This window comes from Lampetra planeri, chromosome 29 (assembly GCF_965212315.1).
Source record: "Lampetra planeri chromosome 29, kcLamPlan1.2.h2, whole genome shotgun sequence".
Lineage (NCBI taxonomy): Eukaryota > Metazoa > Chordata > Hyperoartia > Petromyzontiformes > Petromyzontidae > Lampetra > Lampetra planeri.
This window is the reverse complement of record NC_136135.1, coordinates 10,796,491-10,819,076: the sequence shown is the minus strand read 5'-3', so window position 1 is coordinate 10,819,076 and position 22,586 is coordinate 10,796,491. Positions and strand designations below refer to the sequence as shown.

Sequence of the window (22,586 nt, the reverse complement as noted above, 5' to 3'; positions counted from 1 at the left end):
GGTGACATTCTTATTTTGAGTCTTACTTGCTAGTGGTTCTTCTTCTTTCATATTGCGAGGCGAAATTTGCAAGGCGATATTTGTATATCGAGGTTGCTGAGGCATTTTATAGCCTATGTAGTGGCTTGGTGGACACATTGCTGCCCTTATGAGTACAAAAGCATATGAAAACCTCACCATCCTTGCCTTTAACACTGGACTATAGCCTAAACACGTCTCGTGGCATAATCATGAGGCAATGACCCTTCTTGAGAGCAAAGGAGTTTGACTGGCGTATCGTCAACGATTAGCAATTTGCGATATGGAGCCTCTTAAACACAGGGGCATTTGGAAGGACTTGAAATATTCAGTTTTCCATATTGGGTATTTAACAAATCTCTAGGAAGTAAAAAAAAAGTAGAAACATTTATTGATTTCAAGAACAAATGATAATTGATAAACGGTGATGTTATTTTATAGCTCTCCAGCTTGCTTTTTGGGTCATTCTGCGTGACGTTCGGCACGATGTCCGACATTTCATTCCACGTGCGGTAGCTTCTTCAGCAGCACCACGTGGGGCGTGCTTGTGAGGAAGTGGAGACTTTCACCCACCAGTGGCTTGACAAAGGGCTGAACATGATACAATTTTAAAGAGGGATTATTGCACGAGTCAACTTTCAACTTGGCTTTCGATTCATAACATCACACTACCACCAGGCCATCATTTGGATGTGATTGGTGATAAATGTAAAAACTGAAAATTAAAAGTGCATGCAGCTTAAATTATAAATGTGGTTATTACTTTTTAAAGTGACCTTTCGGCAGCTTAAGTAGTTGCCCGTGTCTTCTTGGCTTATGCCAAACACGTGAATGTTTGGTCTTTTATGCCGATCAATTCTGCAGGCCTGGTAAAGGTGGGGCCTGGAAATATCCCCGTCGCTGTCCTCACTCTAAATGATTAATGCAGAATGCATTTGTATTAAATTTGAATGTGGTGATGCTCCTGCTCTTTATATAATGCAAACAGGCCATACAAAATGTATAGTTGGAATATCCCTTTTTTTGCTTTGGGTGGATAATTTAAAATGCATGCAGCTTGCTTATGTGAAGCAACCACCCTCGATTAAAGGTACAGTGTGGAGTGGGCAGCACTATTTTCCCGCACCGCCGATTAGCATGGTTGGCTACGCGCGGTGTGAAAGAAGTTCATGAATACAGCCTTGTCTGCCTTCGAAGGAGCTCACTCGTAGTACTTTGCTCCATTACTCTACAGTATCACCTAACATTGAGTACATGTGCGCGCACATGTGTGTGCGAGTGCATATACGTTTGTGTTCTTACCCCGTGCATGGTTGCATGTGTGCAGTTTCTCAATGCCTGCATGTGTGTCCTTCCGTGTGCATGTTCGTTCATGCGTGCAACGTGTCCGCCGCAGTTGCGTGCCCGTATTTGTACACACGTATGTGTGTGCGCGTGAGTATAATTAAACGTTTGCCTCGCGTGTGCATTCCTGTCCTAATCACTCGCAAGTTGAGATCAATTCAAGTGCTGGGGGCTTAGGGCTACTTTGGCTGGCATATTATTCATTAAATCCGGTGCTGTTTCTTTTGCCTCATAAATTAAATAAGCTCCCGGCTCTTAAACGAATAAGCCATCAAATTGGTATCGACTTGTCTGCACAGATAGAGTTGTTGTTGTCGTCGTCGTTGTCCTTGATTGAAAGATGATTGCGGCATGTCCGTCTGTCCTTTCCGCTCACAGCATGTGCAACTGGATGATTGATGTCTTCGGGACAGTGGAGCAGAGAGAAAAGTACTGCCCGGGACTGTGCAGCATGCACAGTCTGGCGGCGTACTGCCTCACTGAGCCAGGTGAGCCACCCCACGTGCAAACACACGGGCGAGCGTCACGCACCATGGCCCAGCACACCTGCCGCGCCGTCTACACGAGACGTTCACACCACGGCGCGCCACGTGGCCAGGGGTGCCGCGCCACGTGGCCAAAAAGTAAATCCACGAGGACGCTGGTGGGGGGGGGGGGTAAGGGAATGGAGGGGAACCTCCGAAACGATGATGCCCCCCCCCCCCAAAAAAAATATAAAAACGGCTGACCCTGTCACAAGTCACTGCTTTATTGCGATTTAAGTTCAACCTTTGATTCAAGACTACAGTAAATGGTTTAACGATGCAGTTAATGTAGCGGCATCTAGAGGCTGCAGGAATAAATTAAACTCATTACATGCAATAAAACGAATCTTACACAAGCTAATCTGTGCAGGTACAATATTAGGAGCTTCAGAATGTACACGAATCCGTTCTATTCTATTCTTGCGCACGATGAAAATATGTTCCCTAGGTAAGAGCCAATGTTGAGGTCTGCCAGTCACGAGCGGGCTTCAGGAGAGCGTTTACTCTTCCTTCATTGAAGAAGCACAGACTGCAGTGGTCTACGATATGTTCGCCAGTGAATAGATACATTGCTATATCACTATCGGCTCACTGAATTTGTTTCTGTTCTGAAGAATTGGGTGAGTGTTTTTGGTTTGTTCTAGTATGCAGGCACTCCTTGACATACGGGATGATAGAAGCGTTCCGGGAAAAGCGCGCGTATCTCAAAATCACGAATGTCAAAAGCAACTTTCCCATAAAAAATAATGGTAAAGGAGGGGGTTTTGGGGATTTCACTCACACTCGCAGACATAATCGCCTATATTACCCGAGCCCATATCAATACATGTACAGACAATATAATACTATAAATAAAAACCTAAATTACGGCAAATCTAATATAGTTCTTATAAAATAAAAAGAAAGAAATACAGAATCACTTACTTGTAATTACGCCGGAGTTGCATGGTGGAGACAAGGGGAAGAGTGGTGTACACGTGGCGAAATGCTGTCAAGTGTAGCACACTTGGTGATCGTACCGCACTCGCTGCTGGCAACGCAATTGGGTCACAGTGCCAGGCTAGGTGTGGCGAATGTCGCGTTGCGGATGAGGTTATGAAAGGCCTACATACAAATCACGCGTTATTCCAAAATGGCGGACCACAAAACAGCGTAAACTGAGGATTGCCTGTACTACAACTACCAACACAGTCTTACTTTTAGTTCAGTAGAGTGTCAGGTTCTTTCATCCTCCCTCCCACCACCTAACCGGAGGTTTGCCATTGGGAAACAGGAGCGTGGTTTGCAAACATGATAATCATATGACCCCAGTCACTGGGCAATCCACATCACTGCTTCAATCACCAGCGTCATGCACCGAGACACCTCATGTCAACATCATCAGAGCAATTCCTTCTTGAATGCTCATGTTTTACTCAAAAGTAACACCACTGCTTAAAACATATTTGTTGTATGTATCTTGAACATCTTTCACACTGTATGTCGCCAAGTATTTGTTGCTCTGAATCTGTGTGTAGTTTATATATGTAGTGGGTTCTAAATCGGCACACACCGAGTCTTGGAGGCAACACGTTTATTTACTAACACAACCCAAACCGGCTAACATAACAGATCGCTGCGCAACGCTCCGAGGTTAACTATGTACATTATAGGTTAACTACATAGGGTGGTGGCCACCGCTCCTAACCACCTAACCACTTGAACGGGATCACTATATGGTTGGACCAGGACAGCTAACACGCTGCCTGGCCCTCGTGCGCGAAGACCGAAGAGCGAGGATCGAAGAAGGCGGCTTCATTCCCGGGTCGAACAGCCCAGCTCCCTCTCGGGACTGGGTTTATATCTGTTGCGGCGTGACCGGGTTCCGCCCCTGGCCACGCCCCCTTCTAGATCCTTCGTGGAGGCTCTCGGTCCGTACCACGTGGCCCCCTCCCCGTGCCCCCTCGTCCGGTCACGTGCTCTGGCGGGTTCACACAGGCTGTCATGTCCTGACCCGACCTCCGTGACACCTGGACCCTGCCATCTAGTGAGCCCCTTAATGCGGTACACACACTGGTGCCATAGAACGCGTACAGTACCACTCTTCCCTCGGTACTGTCGCTGCACTGTAGTGATACCATTTATGTCGCTACACATATGTGGATGTGTATTTAGTGTAGTGATTAGTGTGCTGCGCTACGAACCCGGCTATCGTAGTTTGATTCCTGCTCACAGCCAACTCCAGTGACAATTATCTGAACTGATCCTCCCCTAGGTCGACTCCGTATCAAATGAGTACCTGGTGCGGGGTGTAAAAATCAGCACTGGGTAGACAAAAGCTGCCGGGCATGGTGCTAGCCACCCAGCGCTTGCCCCAGCAGTCTCTAAAGGGCTGTATGGGGGATCTTTGTGTGTCGGTGTACGTACCAGTGAGTAGACCTTTGATGGTTTAGTTCTGGCTAACAAATTAATTCCTGGCGGTTGTGAGGACGTTGTGCTGCCTGCCTTGTGACACACTTGACGAGAATAGGAGACGTTGAGATGATGCCACTTCCCAAGTCCGACATCTAAAATAAATGAACCTCAACTAATTCCATCACCCACCTCCCCCCCAATAAATCCATGATAGCCTCTTACTTGGTCAGAGAAGGGACATGAAATTGGATGTTTACTCTATCACCCGATGCAACACCAGTTTCGTTTGAAACGTTTTCAATGGGTTTCAGTGAGGCTTTGTTGTTGTTGTTATTGCCCCTTTCTTTCTTGGCAGCAATGGAGTGTTTAATGAAAGTGGCAGCATGCACAGCAGGAATGCACTTTATTTACAGTGGTGGGCTGAGACGATTGGTTACTGCGCGGTGCGGGGTATCGTGTTTGCCCCCTACCTTTGGGGCCGAGGTACGTCGGTCTCGGTACCTCTGATATAATATTGCAACGTCCATTTGTGATAAGCAGACCAATTTATTTTAAGTATTTTTAAAGCGCGCCCGGCTGGGCAAGCCATGTGGTTAGAATATTGGAATCGCGGGCGAGAAATGCTTGGGTTGAACCCTCGTCGTGGTTCAACTCGGTTCCACCATCCATTCACAGCCGATACAAAAGTATGATTCTGTGGAGTCACCAGTGGCGTTCTTGCAGAAGGACTGGTCTTTATTACGTAAATGTGGAATTTCAAGCCATGCTCGCAGCCTCTAACTACTCACCACTCCATTGAGCACGGAGACACCTTGACCATAAAAAAAAGAAACATGCCTTTTCAAGTATCTTTCTACGAGTCACTTTTCCACTAGCTGATAGGATGCGACTGGCTGTGTGCAAGCAATACCAAAAAGCTTGTGAAGTGGTAAAGAGGTCTAAAGCAATGGACTCGGCCAACATTACGAAGATCCTTTGTTTTAATCTCAGCTTCCTATGCAATATCAATGCAAGGTCATCTTGGATGTTCGCAAAAATAGCATCTGCTTATTCAACAGATTTAATGGAATCGAATTTTTTTTTTGCGCACGTATAAGTCAAGCTCTAATGGCGTTTTTGACAAATGCTCATGAGCTCAGTGACCCATTTGTTTGTACAAAGCGTACAGGCATTACTTTCTCAGATATACGCGCAATGCATTTTGAGAATGATGTTTCACGTGCAACAGCAAAGTGATGTAAATGTATCGACTCAACACGTGGGTTTTCTCAGCCAATATTGGGCTTCATTATTCAAGTTTAGATTTGGCCCACGTAATGATCTGACCAAATCTGTGACGGAAGACCCTCTACCACGTGATGCAGCAAACACATTAAATTGTCGCGTGCAAAAGTGTTTAATGCGCCAATCATGAGTGTCCAGCTCACTCACCGGTGAGATGGAAAATAATTCTCACAACCAAACATTGCGTTTAGATGCATGACTTTTTCGCTTGACACTGCATCAAGCATCTTCAGGAAAATCTAGGAAGTCAGAATACAAATCCAGCAAGTTTAGAATAACTGCCTCGTCTGTAACCCAGCTTGTCAAATATGTGTCATGACGTCAGTTTCAAAGTATGAAAAATAAGAAGAGGTTTTACCCTTTCTGGCAATAAAACAAGAGATGTTAAGATGTTTAAACACCAAATAGAAACCTTTTGTAAGGACTCAAGTACTGCATTAACCACACGTACTTGTGGTGAGCATGCAAGTATTGCATTAACCACACGTACTTGTGGTGAGCATGCAAACAAACATGCTCTGATAATCTCTGTATATATTTGTGGTCAACATGCAGACAAACATGCTCTGATAATATATGATGCATCAGTATCATATTCTTTGGGTCTTTCGGTAAAGTCACGTAGACAGATACAAAAAAAATGAATATAAAATAAACAAGAAACTACGACGTTTCGATCACAACACAAGCGATCGTCATCAGGAGGAAATAGGGGGAAACTGCTGAATAAGGTATAGTCCTAGGGTCATAAACGAAGTGGGCGGGGCTAGTGATGTTAATGTGAGCGATTAGCATGTTAATGTGCGCGGGTGGCTATGTTAATGCAGAGATTAGCATGTTAATGGGAGATCACAGAGCCACTGCGGGGTAGAGGTCGGCGTCTGGACGTCGCCGCGTTGGCGCGAGAAATTCAACCTGTTAATGTGAAATCGGAGAGCCGAAGCCATGGGGAAAAAATAAAAAAATAACATCGGAAGGTGGCATGATGGGAACATCACAGCCAGTTATGACTTAAACTGTTTGATGACGTCTTTCCAATGATTGCTGAGTTTGTACCCATCCGCTCAGTTGAAATTGTGTCTGTATATATGGATGGCTTCATGAACTAATCTTTGTTGATAGCCAGTGGGCTTGTAAAGTACCTTCGTCTTAGAGAAATCTATTTCGTGTGAGCCAACCGCATTACAACAATGATCATCCCCGGCCGACGTGTTGGTTCTACCGTGTTTCAAATCTGCCTTATGCTCACGAACACGGTCCGAGACATGTCGCTTAGTTTAATTTGTACCTATCTACGTGACTTTACCGAAAGACCCAGAGAATATGAATTCCTGCTGTCACGAAAGCTTTAAGTCAACAATTTACATCAGTGTCAGTTTATATGAAGTTAAACGCCCCACTTATGGTTCACTGTCTCCGTAGAGCAGGTGAGGGGCTGGACAGTGACATTTTCGTAGGAAAATTCTAAATACATTGACTCGTAAACATTATTTTCCTAATATGGGGTGTGGAGTTCCCGCGCATGGCGGGGCTGGATCTTGTGATTGCTTGGGCAGTGTTTAGCGTGTGCATGCACATATATGAACCACCGTAGATCCTTTTCAGTGACTGGATACAAAATGTAAGCGCGTAGGTGAAATAGTGGCCCGGGTTGCATTGTTGGAATTGCTTTCTGCTCTTCCACCGAGTACAGCGAGGTCATATCACTTGAATGATGACGCTAATTCATTCTCCAGCCAGGAGGCACTCGGGCGGTAGGCTCCTCTTGCACTTGGAAGCCTACGAGTTCAAGTCCTGGGTGTGGTCAACCCCAGGCTATCATCTCTCCAATGGTTTTAAAATAAGTGTCGCTTTGCAGAAAGTCAACGGTAAAAAGATGATGATCGTCGCCATGGAAATGGAATGTGGGCGCTTGTATTAAAGAGGATATCTCATGTATGTATGTTGCATTTCTTTCGCATCGTACGTAGCCAGCTGTACTAATTGGAGGTGTGGGGGAAGGACAGCAAACTGAACACAAAAGGAAGTTCTGAATATAGTTGATAAATATTTGTATAGAAAACACGTAAGTAGTTCCTACCTCACTGCACTGGATAGATTTCAAAGTGAAGCAGTCACAGTGATTGATGATCCAGTACTCACCAGGTTCACGCCAGGTCACTCGCTCACCAGCGGTCTGTCGCCTCCTTTTCACTCTTCTATCGCCACTACCCTGGTTACCATTCTCGTGAACTTCACTCGTTGATTCCTCCACCCACGTTGAGGACTCGGGGTCAACCAGACACTCATCCACCACACTGCAGGTCTCAAGAGCACAACAAAGACAAAGATCCCCCTATAGCCTTAAACGTATTGTTGGGGCAAGTGCTGTTAGCAAGCACCTATGAAGGCCGGCACGGCACACTCGGGGGTGGGTGTCCAGCAACACGCCCGGCCGCCTTCGTCTCCCTAGTGGAGATATTTACACGTCGCAACAGGTACCCATTTACGGCTGAGTCGACCTAATGGAGGCCCAGACCGAATCAGATAATTGTCACTGGTGTCGGCCGTGAACGCGAATCGAACTCGGCTCGCCAAGTTCGTAGCGCAGTGCGCTAACCGCTACACGACCGCTCCTTGCTCTCAATAACCTGCTCACTCACCCACACTGCGGGTCACAAGCACTTCTTTTTCTGCTTCTTACCTTGCGCTGTTCCACTTCGGAATTCCCTCCCACCGTTGCTAACCGCACGTTGTTATGAATAATATTGCATAATTCCATCAACGTTTTACACGCTTACCTATTACAGCTTTGAGAGTGCTGCTCGTTGCTGGTCACTTGATGGTTTGCGACTTTGGGCCAGTGTATAGCAACCTGTACAAAAAATGGATACTAACATGTTGTCATGCAATGATACGCCCATTTACGCGCTCTTGTTTTAAGTACTTTCGCTATAACGTACTCAAATTATTGCATACCTGCCAACCCATACGGTTTACCCATATTCTTGTACAGGGAAATAGAGTTTTCAGGTCCATACGGCGTACAAGAATTTCAATACGGGCAAAAAGCCCCATAATTTTGATCTATTTGTGTTTCTCCCTTGTGATGGGACTTGGAGGATGAACGCTGAGATGTATAAGGGGCACGGGGTGACCAATAAGGTCTGAGTTGGTGTGTAATAAGGTAGGGCACCGATAAGGGATTGACAGGTACGTTATTGCGACCCAATCCCGTTTGATGTACTACTGTGATAGCTCGCCAGAACGTACTCGCGAATTTACGAACTTTACCATTAAGACCCAACATTGTTTACGCTGCATAGCGACATTTATGCCCCAGATGGAGCCAAAGCATTAGCGTCCCTGACCACAGGGACGCTAATGTGTGCGCTCGATTCATATCCCCCCCCCCCACGTACCGTATTTATGGCGACTATTTTTTATACACGTGTAAACCGTGTTTTCATACGATAAACAACGAATAAGAATAATACATTGAATATAATAGACAAAGGAATATATCGTAATATATCAATAACACTATGAAACACAATTTTTCTTCCTGGGTAGTAAGTGTTATTTCCTAATTGCCTAAAAAGTATAGAAAATGGCTATTATTCCCCACAAACTTTGCTTTTGTGACCAGGACAGTGATATTTTGAAATGTATGTATTTTCAATGAGAAAACGGGCGAATTTGTGTCTTTTCGTTCACATAAAGTCAGAAAAAAACAACGTAGTAATCATAATTAACATGTATTTATACTAAAGTAATACAAACATGACTACAAAAGATTTAGAAGTAAGTAGTTTTTCGAGATATACGATTATACTGTAAATCACTTTCACGAATGAGCCCCCAAATGTAGTCTCCCATTATGTTCTCGTTATACTGTCCTTGGTAGCGGCGTTAAAAGTCGAGTATATCCTGGTGGAAGTGCTCGCCTTGCTCCTCCGAGTATGCCCCCATGTTCTCCTTGAATTTATCAAGATGAGCATCAAGGATATGGACTTTGAGGGACATCATACAGCCCATTGTGCCGTAGTTTTTCACCAGTCTCAACCAGTTCCACATATTCTTGGTTCTTTTCGGTAAAGTAACTTAGAAGGGAAATAATAAAATAATAAAAATATAAAACAATACAAATTATCACGACGTTTCGACTGCAACACAAGCAATCATCATCAGGTGTAAAATCAACAGCAAGAAAATTTGAAAAAAGTGGCGTTTTATCCACCACTTTTTTCAAATTTTCTTGCTGTGGATTTTACACCTGATGATGATTGCTTGTGTTGCAGTCGAAACGTCGTGATAATTTTTATTTTTTATTTTTTATATTTTTATTATTTTATTATTTTCCTTCTACGTGACTTTACCGAAAGAACCAAGAATATGAATCCCTGCAGTCACGAAAGCTTTAAATAAAATTTCAGCTCCACATAGTTTTCAACCTTGTGATTGCCCAGGAAGCCAAGAACCACTGCGATAAAGCTGTTCCAAGCCGCTTTCTCCTTACTAATTCTAGATTTGAAGCTTTCGTGACTGCAAGGAATCATATTCTTAGGTTTTTTCGGTAAAGTCACGTAGGTAAAACATCAAAATTAATGAAAATAAAATATTTTTTTTGGGGATTTTTGTTTTATTTTATTTTCATTAATTTTGATGTTTTACCTACGTGACTTTACCAAAAAAACCTAAGAATATTCTCCTTACTAGTTAGCTTTTTGGGGAATTCATTGCACTCCAGGATCTTCTTTATCTGTAGTTAAAGATAGCAGGGAAACTTGGTAAAACCGCCTTGGAGACCCATCAGGAATGCCACCATTTTGAAGTCTCCGATGACCTCCCAGCCATACTCATCATACTTCAAAGCGTCCAGAAAGGTCTTGATGCTGTTGTAATTCTCTTTGAGGTGCACCGAGTGAGCCAGGGGAAGAGACGGGTACTTGTTACCATTATGGAGCAGCACGGCTTTGAGGCTCCTGGATGAGCTGTCTAATGAAGAGGCGCCACTCATTCTAGTTACAGGCGATTCCAATTGCTTCGAACAGACTTGTCACATTGTGGCAGAAGCAGAGCCCATCTTGACGGGTGAAGAAGCTGCAAAAAGGTTGGTGACGCTTCCTCTGATCTGCGACTTACACACTTTCATTCAACAAGTTTTACTGCTTGAGGCTAGACGTCAAAAGCTCGGCATTGGACTTGGTGAGACCAAGGTCTCTGATCAAGTCGTTGAGATCTTTTTGGTTGTGGTAATTTCTCTCCTGAGCTCCACCTTTGAAATTGTCATTTGGATCTATGTCTTCCTCGCTCTCTGACTTGCTGCTCTCTTCTAAAAACGGCTGCTCTCCGGAGGAGTGGGTATGGGGAACTCATGGCAGTGTGGTACCGGGGTGATGGATGAAGGAAAGTCCGGATACATGATAGCAGGTGCATTCTTGCCAGTCCGACGTTTGTAAGGGTTCACCATGCAGAAGTAGCAGTTGCTTGAGTGGTCAGTGGGTTCCTGACAAATTATTTGGATAGCGAACTTCATGACTCTCTTTTCCCCTCTGTACCATCCTACAAAAATAAATTAATTTCACCTATGACTGTGTAAGAGATTCTCACAACATTTTTCAAACGTGGTATATTTTTTCAATAACATTGAAAATTGTAAAACATTTTAAAATTAAAAACTTTTATAATTTTGAAAATGGTAACAATTTTTTCACGTAAAATTCCGAGCAACAATTGTACATCTTACCTTCCAGAGTTTTTTTGCAATGCTCGCAGATGAAATGAGGTGCCCAGGGTTTGTCTTGATCCCCGACAGGCATGCCAAAATATGCCTTGTAGGCCTCACAAATCTTAGCAGATGCTTTCACAGAGTACTTTTTCGCTCTTGTCTTGATAAATTGGCTGCAGACATAGCAAAATGCAACTGCCGGATGCTTGTAGCCTCTTGATGCCATCTCAGAAAAATGTAGATATGTATCCACTTAGGCAGCTGGAACTAAACTTAACTGTTGGGCTTAAGGCCCCTGTATTTATACTATTTATATTACTGGAAAGTTCTAGAATGTTCTAGAAGTTACTCCAAGTCTACTCAGCACTGAATGTTCTGGAAAATAGATACATTTAAAAATATCACTGTCCTGGTCACAAAAGAAAAGTTTGTGGGGAATAATAGCCATTTTATTTACTTTTGAGGCATAAGCAATTAGGAAATAACACTTACGACCCAGGAACAATAAAAACAATCTTACACTGTAATATATCACTTAATTTCCACACCGATGGCTGTTCAGTATAGATGTGCAATGGGTTGACTGAGAATCCTCTGCTGAGGTTCTGTACCATGTTACGTGGTACAGGTAGTAGTACCTACTCGTAATAGTACGTACTAGTAGTAGATTCCGTACCACGTTACAATCCACCAACTCTAGTAGTAGTAGTACCTACGACTATTACTAGCAGTATTCGGTACTGAATCACGTAACGATCAACCATCCCATCTCTTCGCATCTATTTCATTACTTTTGATAAGCATTCTGGTTTCCAGGAACGCATCCTGCTTGTATTTACCCCTTCTGCTTCTTATGTTCCGATATTCCCCGAGGTCTCCCTTGAAACGAGGATATCCATGCCTCAGTGTCCTCTTACCTGGCTTAATAATGACCACCAACCCACAGGGGAGATGCATCGTCAAGAGGTTATGTATTTTATTCCCAGTCACTGCATTGCCAACAGAACCATAATTTATCAGAGTATAACCATAATTTGGAGATATTGTTGTGCAGTATTTGATGGCAGTGCTAACACCATAAACTTACTACATGGGAAAACCTCGTAAAATGTTGGCTGAGGTATAAATTCTGGCACATTCCCTCTCTGCTCCAGAGCCCCTGCCACTTGGGGTGTATCCATTTCACCCAGTAGAGGGAGCACATGACCTTTGATATTGTCAAACAAGCTGTATATCGTTTAATTGAGCTTCTGTCTAGAATCATGGATTAATTTTAGCCAACTCTGTCCGGTTCAATGATCCAAAAAATATGTTTTCATCCGGCACACCACATTCAGTATTCCCCTCGCTATTTCTGCATGTGCTACCTACTCCAATCTACCAGTGACCCAAACATATGCAGTGATACAGTAAGACATGTATACAATGCATGTTTTATAATGTCTGAAGTTACTTCCAATATCTCAATAAAGGGAAACTTTTATTCCAAAATTCTACTTGCCTTCATACATAATTTCTTTTGCAATTTTCTTTGTTTCTAATTTGCATAATCAACTTGGAAAATTTAATCAAAATGATTTCCCCAGCGCTGCAGCACATATTAAACCAACAATACAGATATTAACATCAATGTCAGCTGCATTGCAGAAAAGTTGCACCATTTAAATCTGGCTTCACATTCACTTTTATCTTGCATATCATATAAAAAATAACCCTTGTACTGCGCCGTAATTTAGCATAGTTTCCATTTGCCTCAGAGAAACCACGGGCCTTTTATCAGTCATAGGAGGCATGTGTTCTTAGTCAGCCACAACGATGGGGGTATACAATGCACGTATATTAGCTCCCAGAGAGGGTAATTTTACATATGTGCATTTTATAATATCGAACCTGCTGTGATGCAGTGACCCACAGCCAGACAGTGCAGGACTTGCTTAATGAGACTTGGGAAATTGACACTTAAATCACATTGGAATTAACGTGCTGCACTCTTTCACCCACGCATAACTAATAGTTGTCTATCAAGTGTCCTTGAATAGCGGACTATTTAATAAGGCATTTGAGCAATTGTTTGGAAATTACCACACATTTGAATCCATCCATACCGTGGAAAGGAATGAGTCATTTTAGAATGTTTTCGGTTTTCTGGGTGCTCTCGTGGCCCGCACACTCGCCACTTAGCCGGTTTTCTTCGATGAGGCAGTGTGGTTCGTTCGATTTCCACTGCTGGCTAAAAATGTCTGTGGGAAATGAGACTAACCCCCCCGGTGGCGAGCCTCGAGAATCAGTGAGGCTCTGTTGAATATATCTTAAGTCGGAGTGATATCCTGCACAAATGAGCATTGAGGTGGTGCTCATGTTATCTTTATAGTCCTGAGCCAGTGGTGGACATTACACACATGGGGACGCGTCTATCTCTGGGGACGAGTCTATCCATAGGACAAGCACTGTTGACTTCCCCACAAAGTGGTATTTATATTATTAACCTAAAGAGGATGATGGGCTGAGTGAACCCCCAACCAGGATTTAAACTCAAAACTTTCCCACTGTGAGCCGCTTGCTCTACCACATAGCCTGATTTTTTTACGCAAATAAAAAAAAATGCTGATTTGAATCACAGCAGTGGTATAACAGAAATGTATTACTGCATCTAGGTTATGCAAAATATGCATACAGTGAGGGAAAAAAGTATTTGATCCCCTGCTGATTTTGTACGTTTGCCCACTGACAAAGGGATTATCAGTCTATAATTTTAATGGTAGGTTTATTTGAACAGTGAGAGACAGAATAACAAAAAAAAATCCAGAAAAACGCATGTCAAAAATGTTATAAATTGATTTGCATTTTAATGAGGGAAACCAGTATTTGACCCCTCTGCAAAACATGACTTAGTACTTGGTGGAAAAACCCTTGTTGGTATTCACAGAGGTCAGACGTTTCTTGTAGTTGGCCACCAGGTTTGCACACATCTCAGGAGGGATTTTGTCCCACTCATCTTTGCAGATCTTCTCCAAGTCATTAAGGTTTCGAGGCTGACATTTGGCAACTCGAACCTTCAGTTGCCTCCACAGATTTTCTATGGGATTAAGGTCTGGGGACTGGCTAGGCCACTCCAGGACCTTAATGTGCTTCTTCTTGAGCCACTCTTTTGTTGCTTTAGCCGTGTGTTTAGGGTCATTGTCATGCTGGAATACCCATCCACGACCCATTTTCAATGCCCTGGCTGAGGGAAGGAGGTTCTCACCCAAGATTTGACGGTACATGGCCCGTCCATCGTCCCTTTGATGCGGTGAAGTTGTCCTGTCCCCTTAGCAGAAAAACACCCCCAAAGCATAATGTTTCCACCTCCATGTTTGACGGTGGGGATGGTGTTCTTGGGGTCATAGGCAGCATTCCTCCTCCTCCAAACACGGCGAGTTGAGTTGATGCCAAAGAGCTCCATTTTGGTCTCATCTGACCACAACACTTTCACCCTGTTGTCTTCTGAATCATTCAGATGTTCATTGGCAAACTTCAGACGGGCATGTATATGTGCTTTCTTGAGCACGGGGACCTTGCGGGCACTGCAGGATTTCAGTCCTTCACGGTGTAGTGTGTTAGCAACTGTTTTCTTGGTGACTATGATCCCAGCTGCCTTGAGATCATTGACAAGATTCTCCCGTGTAGTTCTGGGCTGATTCCTCACCGTTCTCATGATCATTGCAACTCCACGAGGTGAAATCTTGCATGGAACCTTAGGCCGAGGGAGATTGACAGTTATTTTGTGTTTCTTCCATTTGCGAATAATCGCACCAACTGTTGTCACCTTCTCACCAAGCTGCTTGGCGATGGTCTTGTAGCCCATTCCAGCCTTGCGTCGGTCTACAATCTTGTCCCTAACATCCTTGGAGAGCTCTTTGGTCTTGGCCATGGTGGAGAGTTTGGAATCTGATTGATGGATTGCTTTTGTGAACAGGTGTCTTTTATACAGGTAACAAATTGAGATTAGGACCACTCCCTTTAAGAGTGTGCTCCTAATCTCAGCTCGTTACCTGTATAAAAGACACCTGGGAGCCAGAAATCTTTCTGATTGAGAGGGGGTCAAATACTTATTTCCCTCATTAAAATGCAAATCAATTAATACAATTTTGACATGCGTTTTTCTGGATTTTGTTGTTATTCTGTCTCTTACTGTTCAAATAAACCTACCATTAAAATTATAGACTGATCATTTCTTTGTCAGTGGGCAAACGTACAAAATCAGCATGGGATCAAATACCTTTTTCCCTCAATGTACATGCATTGGGATATAAAGCGTATGTTTAAAAAAAATCACATCAACTCATCCATTTAAAATATGTAGCAATCTCTATTCCTTATTAATTGCAAAATAGGTAAGGGATGTTAATGGGGTTTCACCTGGTTAAGTAAAGGACATCAATTACTTGCGTTTTTTATTCATTTAAGAAATGACAATTTATTAGTGTCAGATTAACACCTATTTTAATAGGAATTTAACACCAACGTTTTGTTGTTGACACATAACTCTAAGGCTCTGTTGTGTGTAATGTTATTTTCCATTTAGTGCGAAAGCTGTGGTAATAGTAAACAAAAATTACTTTAAGCCACAATTTTACTTAGGTAATCTAACATGTCACATTTTAAGTTGAAAAAAGAAGAAGAAAAGATCTTGTAAATTAATTATTTATGTCGATTGCCCAACATCAGTGGTAGAAACTACACATCCTTCCGATGAACGCTGGACTGTTTAATAGACACCGACTGTTGACAAAATGGTGCTCATTTTATCAACACGGTAGGAGAATGATGGACAGTGTCACCCCTCAACTGAATTTTTAATTCAAAAACCGCCATCCTGCGATATTTTCGAGAATTATTTTGGAAATGTGATTTTGTTACAATGAAATGTAAACATAATTGGTTTAGGCCGTGACAAAATCAGACTCCCGGGCATAAGATGGATGAATTACTAGACAGATTTACTTTCTGCACATAAGTGATAACCTTTTCTAGTCCAGCAGCCTATGGGCACTCCAGGATACTGTGGTCCATGAACATTCGATAACGAAGCAAAATACGAATGAGAAATCTGATGTCTTATTTATATATTGGCCATAATGCTATTTGGCAGTCCATTCTGGGTTTAAAATATATTATTTGATGATACTATGGTGGCAGTTGTGCACACGAATAATAACATATTTTTTAACAACACTGCTTTAAAAGGAAAATAATATAATAGACGATGGATTGACCTATGCTCCTTCTTCATTGCACTTAGAGAGATAGAGTGGAAAAGAGTTGGAAACTGAACTTTAACACCTTGGAGCCTGATACGATTTAAATGTAAAAAGTGTTTCCTGATGAACAGTTATCAAATTGGAGCATGAATGATTATCTATTAGTGGATATCGAGTAACAGATAAATCCTTCAATAATCATAAGCGTATAACTAAATAAGCGAAATTGCATGCAAAGTCAAATTATTAAATGTTGCTGGCACATTGCATTGTGGGTAGAATTGTTGTAGTGAGGCCAATGAAAACATGATTAGCGAAGCCTTCCTTGATCCCAACTGTCAATTTAATAGTTATTGCAGTGTGTGCTAAACAGGCATCGTAGCCTGGTGGTTGGATCTCGCTAGCAATATCTGCGATCCCTGTAGTATTTCTTGAACAAACATGGCTGATAGTGAGACACACAGTCGAAGCTTGCCTAGCTATATTTTTTACAAGAACAAATACTTACGGATAATATTAGCCTAAAGATCCTATCGGCTTATGGACTATATTATATTTATTTTTACATGGAGAAACGGATGTTTGTATTTTTTATTACTTATTTCCTCTTCCTCAATCCTCTGTGACAGTGCTCATGATGACTACTCTTAAAAATCTAATAGCTGTGCGTACTGACTGTGGTGGTACCTGCTATGATTACAGCAGTGCATACTGTGGTGGTACCTGCTATGATTAAAGCAGTGCATACTATGGTGGTACCTGCTTTCATTGCAGCAGTGCATACTGTGGTGGTATCTGCTATGAGTACAGCAGTGTATACCGACTGTGGTGGTACCTGCTATGATTACAGCAGTGCATACTAACTGTGGTGGTACCTGCTATGATTACAGCAGTACATACCGACTGTGGTGGTGCCTGCTATCACTACAGTAGTACATGCTGACTCTATAGCAGTATTTATCGACTCTATAACACAAAGTACTCACCTGACAGAGTGGCGTGGTGAGGCCTAGTCCCGTGCAGAGCCTCAGGCCTCGCCTAGATTGTCCAGCTGGCCGAGGTGACACCTTGGCAGGCTGGGGCTGGGCTGCTACCCCTGAACCCTGAACCCCTCCCCCCCCCAACCACGATCTCCCCGGCCGCTCTGCAGTAATATCTACGACCTATAGTGGTAGCATCTAGCGACTGTATATATTAGTAACTGCACGCATTGGGGCGGGGGGGGACATCACACAGTGAAGATTTAAGTTCAGCGTTTAGTGTATTTTTATAGCATTTTTAACGCGAAAGAAAATGTCCCCCTCACTCCCACCGAAGGCGTGCGACTTGGCACGGGCCACCCCCCCCCACCAAAGGCACGTGAGTTGGTATGGTCGTGCACACGTCATAAATAAATAAAGAGATAGTACGCAAAAATCGCACTAAATCGCTAAATAAACTAATTTTAAATTTGATGGATGTGAAAAAGGAATAGCGCTTGCTCACGGCGGGGCTTACGGCGTGGTACCTGGCTATTTTCATTTAACGAAAACCCCACAGTTGGAGAGCCAAATCATTCGCAAGCGCGCGAACACACACAAAGCCACACACAAACCCACAAACAGACAATTTTTTACTTTTATGTATATAGATTAATGGTTTTGTTAATATATAGATTAATGTTGTGAATAATTCAACATTACATTTCACAATCGCCATACAGAAGCTTAACACTTTAGTTTGATATTCTATCAAGATGACAAGACGTATGTAAGAATTCAACTGTAAGCTCTTTAACAAACCAATCCAATCGAAAGTGCACAGGCTACTTCGCTATTCTGTAATCTTAAATGTAAATAAAAATGACTGCATTATAAAAAAACTGAAAGTTGAGAATCATTTTAAAGTGAACACAATTTTCAATATTTCAGACCAAAGAATGCACGAGCGAGTTGTCGGCCTATCACAGTTTGATGTCATGCCACCAAGTTTGCAAGAGGCGTGCCATGAAGCTGTAATTTCAGTAAACAAAGCCAGCAGGTAATCTTTATGTTTCGAGATTTAGGCAGACATGTCCCTCAAAGCAATGTTTTTTATGCTCTGCGGTTAAAATTGGGCTTTTTCTTGACAACACATTTGGCATGAATTTTAGATGGAATTGACCACGGCACACTATAGTCTATCACACCTTGTCCTTCCCTTTAAACAATGTCATGAGAACAGAGTGAATGCGTTAAAATGATAAGTATAAAGTGTTTTCCTCACTTTTACCTTTTTGCAAATAAGAAATACAGATCTGCTGGTGTGTATTCATCTTTGAAACGCTATCATCCTGCCGTTTTAATTACGCTGCACTTTTCACATGCAATACGCCTCATAGCTCATAACCACAAAGACCATTCTGATATGTTTATTCGCAAAAAAATATCCTAAATTACGGAAATGGCACTCCGTTGCCTTATTATTGTTATTATTATGCCGTTGAAAATGTACTTCCTAAATTACATACAAAATGTTTTCATCTATTTTTATACCAAATTAGTAGTTATCCATATTTGCGTGTCCGTGTACCTGTGTACGTGTGTGTTTGGGCGAGGAGTGGTGGTGACGTGATTGTTCAAGCATTCCAATCACACACAACAACAGCAATAACAAAAGCAACAACTGCAACAACAACAGCTGCAGCAGCAACATCAACAACAGCAGCACCAACATCAACAACAGCAGCACTAAAAACAGCAGTAACAACAGCAACAGCAGCAACATCTTGTGATGGCGACGCTATGACTGCTGCCCGGCTGCTTGTGGCTGGGCCCTGCTCTCACAGGACTCCGGCTAACTGAGCCGAGCGGTCTGGTCAAGCAATTCTTCCTCCCCTCCTCCCTGGACAATGGGGGGGGGGGGGGCATACCAGTCTCTTGGCTCGGGTCGACAACATAATTCCATCTCGCCTAAACGTCGCCAATGCTGCGGTGGGACTCGCCAGCAGACTCAGCCCCACATCCGATGTGCAGAAGGGAGTGCCGATCGGCCGACTTTCCTGTTCAAACTACTCGAGTTCCGCACCCCACTGTGCTGTGATATTCTGTGGAAATGCAAACTTCCTACCCGACCATGCTCGTCACTTGTTGCAATACCTGACACATGGTTGTCCTGGAGATGTGGGTCAGTTCTTCTTCCGCCCTACATCTACACGATCATGGAAGAGTGCTTTCATCGCCATACCGCTGCTGATGTTGCGTTTTGAGCCAAACCCTGGACCAGGACTCCTCAGCTTTGAATTGGTCAACGCACCTTCCATGGTCAACAAGACGGCGCTGATCCGTGATCTGATGAACGATTGTGGACTCGACATATTGGGCGTTACCGAAACCTGGGTATATGACGACTCGCCGTGAGGCTGCACCTAACAGATACGCTATTGTACATCAGCATCGTCGTGGGAAGCCTGGCATCGGCAGCCCACATGGCGTTGGGATCGCACTGATCCACCGTGAAGACATATGCGTGAAAGTCCTGAGCGACTCATTAACAATCACGTCATTTGAGCTGCTACCTGTGAAAATAACGAACAGCATTCAGGGGCTTTTGATCGCTGTCATCTACTCAACTGCCATCTTTACTGCTGTTGGAATTCTTTTCCAACCTTTCCGGTCTGCTAGACTCTGGATCACGTGGCTCTCACTACATCACCTGTGGTGACCTGAACTGTCCCGGACCGACTAGTTGTTGTGGTGAAATCAACAGCGATCTCACCAAGATTATCGACAGTCACAGTTTAACCCAGCACGTCAGCGGTGCAACATGTCGCTTGGGAAACATACTGGATCCGCCGATGCCATAACTGTGGCTGACGTTGTTATTGAAGACGTAGGTATTTCAGACCACAGTCTTGTGACGTGCAAAGTGGCATTACCAATTATTCGCCAACCTATCACAACGATATAATAAATAGACTGGAAACAACTGGACCACAATGCTTTCCATCAGAAGATCCGGTCATCATCGGCGTGTCTAAATTCGGCATCGACGGTCAAGTAATTTGCAGCTCAATTAGAAAAGAACATCATGGCTGTTCTTGATCAATTCGTACCCATCTGAACAAGTGCAAAGAGAATGGGGAAAGCGTGCAGTAACTGGCTGTCACTGGAGGTGATCGGTGCGAAGCAGACGCGAAGGAGGCTGAAACGTCTTTGGAAGAAAACTGGTTTCGAGTTTGTCCGACTTTGTCTGACTCACTTACAGAACCACCTGCACATCTGCCAACTGACTCCAAATTGAGTCTTGCAGATCGTTTTATGCACTGCGTGTCAACGAGTTGGCTCGCGACCCCCATGCTCTGTGACACGTCGTGAAGGGTCTGCTGCACTCCTACCACCCATCAACCAGTCAACCCGGTCTGGGCACAGTACTTGTGACGTTCTTCGCCAATAAATAGTAACGATCAAAGGTGGTAGTTTCCAACTTGAAGGCAATGCATTCTCCCGTTCTGCCATCAAAGTTTGATCAACCTGGAAGCAATGCAAAACTCGAGACCCTGGAATCAACATCGGTGGTAGAGGTGTAGATGTTCATTGCACGGCTGCCAAAAAAGACATTGGTGCTCGACTACATCCACACGTCGATTCTCAAATCATACTTGGACGTGCTTGCACCACTGATTGTCCACCTGGAAAATATTTCATTCAGCGAGGGCTGTTTCTGAAACTGGTTCCAAATGGCGCAAGTAACACCGCTCCTGCAAAAAATAGGCTGGAGCCATAGTGACCCCGCAAACTATCACGCGATCTGAAACCTGAGTACGATATCAAAGTTCATAGAGTGCCTTTGTCTGAAGCGGTTACTTTCCCACGTCGCTTCGACAGGCAGATTAAACCCATTGCAGTCGGCATACCGGAAATTCCACAGCACTGAGACGGCTCTACTACAGATCACCGATAACCTCTACAAGATCGTGGATGACCTCTACAAGATCGTGGATGGCCTCTGCAAGATCGTGGATGCCCAGTGCAATGCAGCGTTGTTTGGTCTCGATCTTTCAGCTGCCTTCGACACCATGGACCGTGAGATACTCACTGGGTAGCTAAGGTTAACGTTCAGTGTATCGAGTACGGCACTGGAGTGGATTGAGTCGTACCTACATGGTCGATCACAGTCCATCAAGTTTGGTGATGAACAGTCGTTGCCGATGCCATGCCTGGTTGGTGTATCACAGGGGTCCGTCCTCAGGTCCTTCCTATTTTCAACGTACGTCTCTACGATCACTGATGTTACCTCATCGCATGACATCAAATCATCAATATGCTGATGATAAAAATTGTACACCGCAGTGAAGTCAAAGTTAGATATGGAGAGCCTTCGTAATGTTGAGGATTGCACGCGAGCAGTGCACGTGTGTTTTGCACAAAACGAAATGCTGCTTAATATTGGAAAATCAGAGGTTCTGCTGGTTGGCACTCAGGCGGGGGGGGGGGGGGGGGGGGATGGTGGAAGGTGTAGGTGGTCACAGACTCCAGGATTCAGTTTTGTACTCATCTAAAGAGCCTCGGCACCATGCTCGACCAGCATATGTCGTTTGATCACCACTTGCAAAATATAGTCAGGTCCTGCAGTTCTCATATCAGGCCTCTACGACACATTTGACCACTAATCAGTTATGACATAGCCAACACAGTGGCATGTAGCATAGTATCGACAAGGCTCGATTATTGCAACTCACTACTCTATGGAATGTCTGGAAAAAACATGACCAAGCTGCACCGTGTAGTACATTCTTTGGCACATGTCGTAACGGGTACTGCAAGGTTCAACCGTGTCCGTCCAGTGCTGGCTGACTGCATTAGCTTATGGTTGCTGAATGAAGACATTCTAAGGCCGCACTCATTACACACACAGTGCTTTCCACAAATGAACCACAATACTTTTGCTGATCTCGTCAAGGAGCATAAACATCACACAAACTCTGGTCATCCTCACAGCGGCTTTTGGCTAACCATCGAACAAAGACGGTCACTGCATCGCCCACTTTCAGATATGCATCTGTGGCCGTCTGGAATGCTCTTCCCATATTAAGAAGCCACTGGCATTAGGCAT

The 22,586-nt window shown here is 43.6% G+C and overlaps 1 protein-coding gene across 1 annotated transcript in view; it reads left to right on the top strand.

Annotated features, from left to right (window-relative positions):
- ACAD8 (acyl-CoA dehydrogenase family member 8) overlaps nucleotides 1-22,586 on the top strand; it is a 617,085-nt gene that overhangs the window by 321,329 nt on the left and 273,170 nt on the right. Inside the window, exon 4 of the mRNA XM_078608250.1 lies at nucleotides 1,741-1,850. Within this exon, the coding sequence (XP_078464376.1) occupies nucleotides 1,741-1,850 (110 nt within the window). The remainder of the gene's footprint in view (nucleotides 1-1,740; nucleotides 1,851-22,586) is intronic.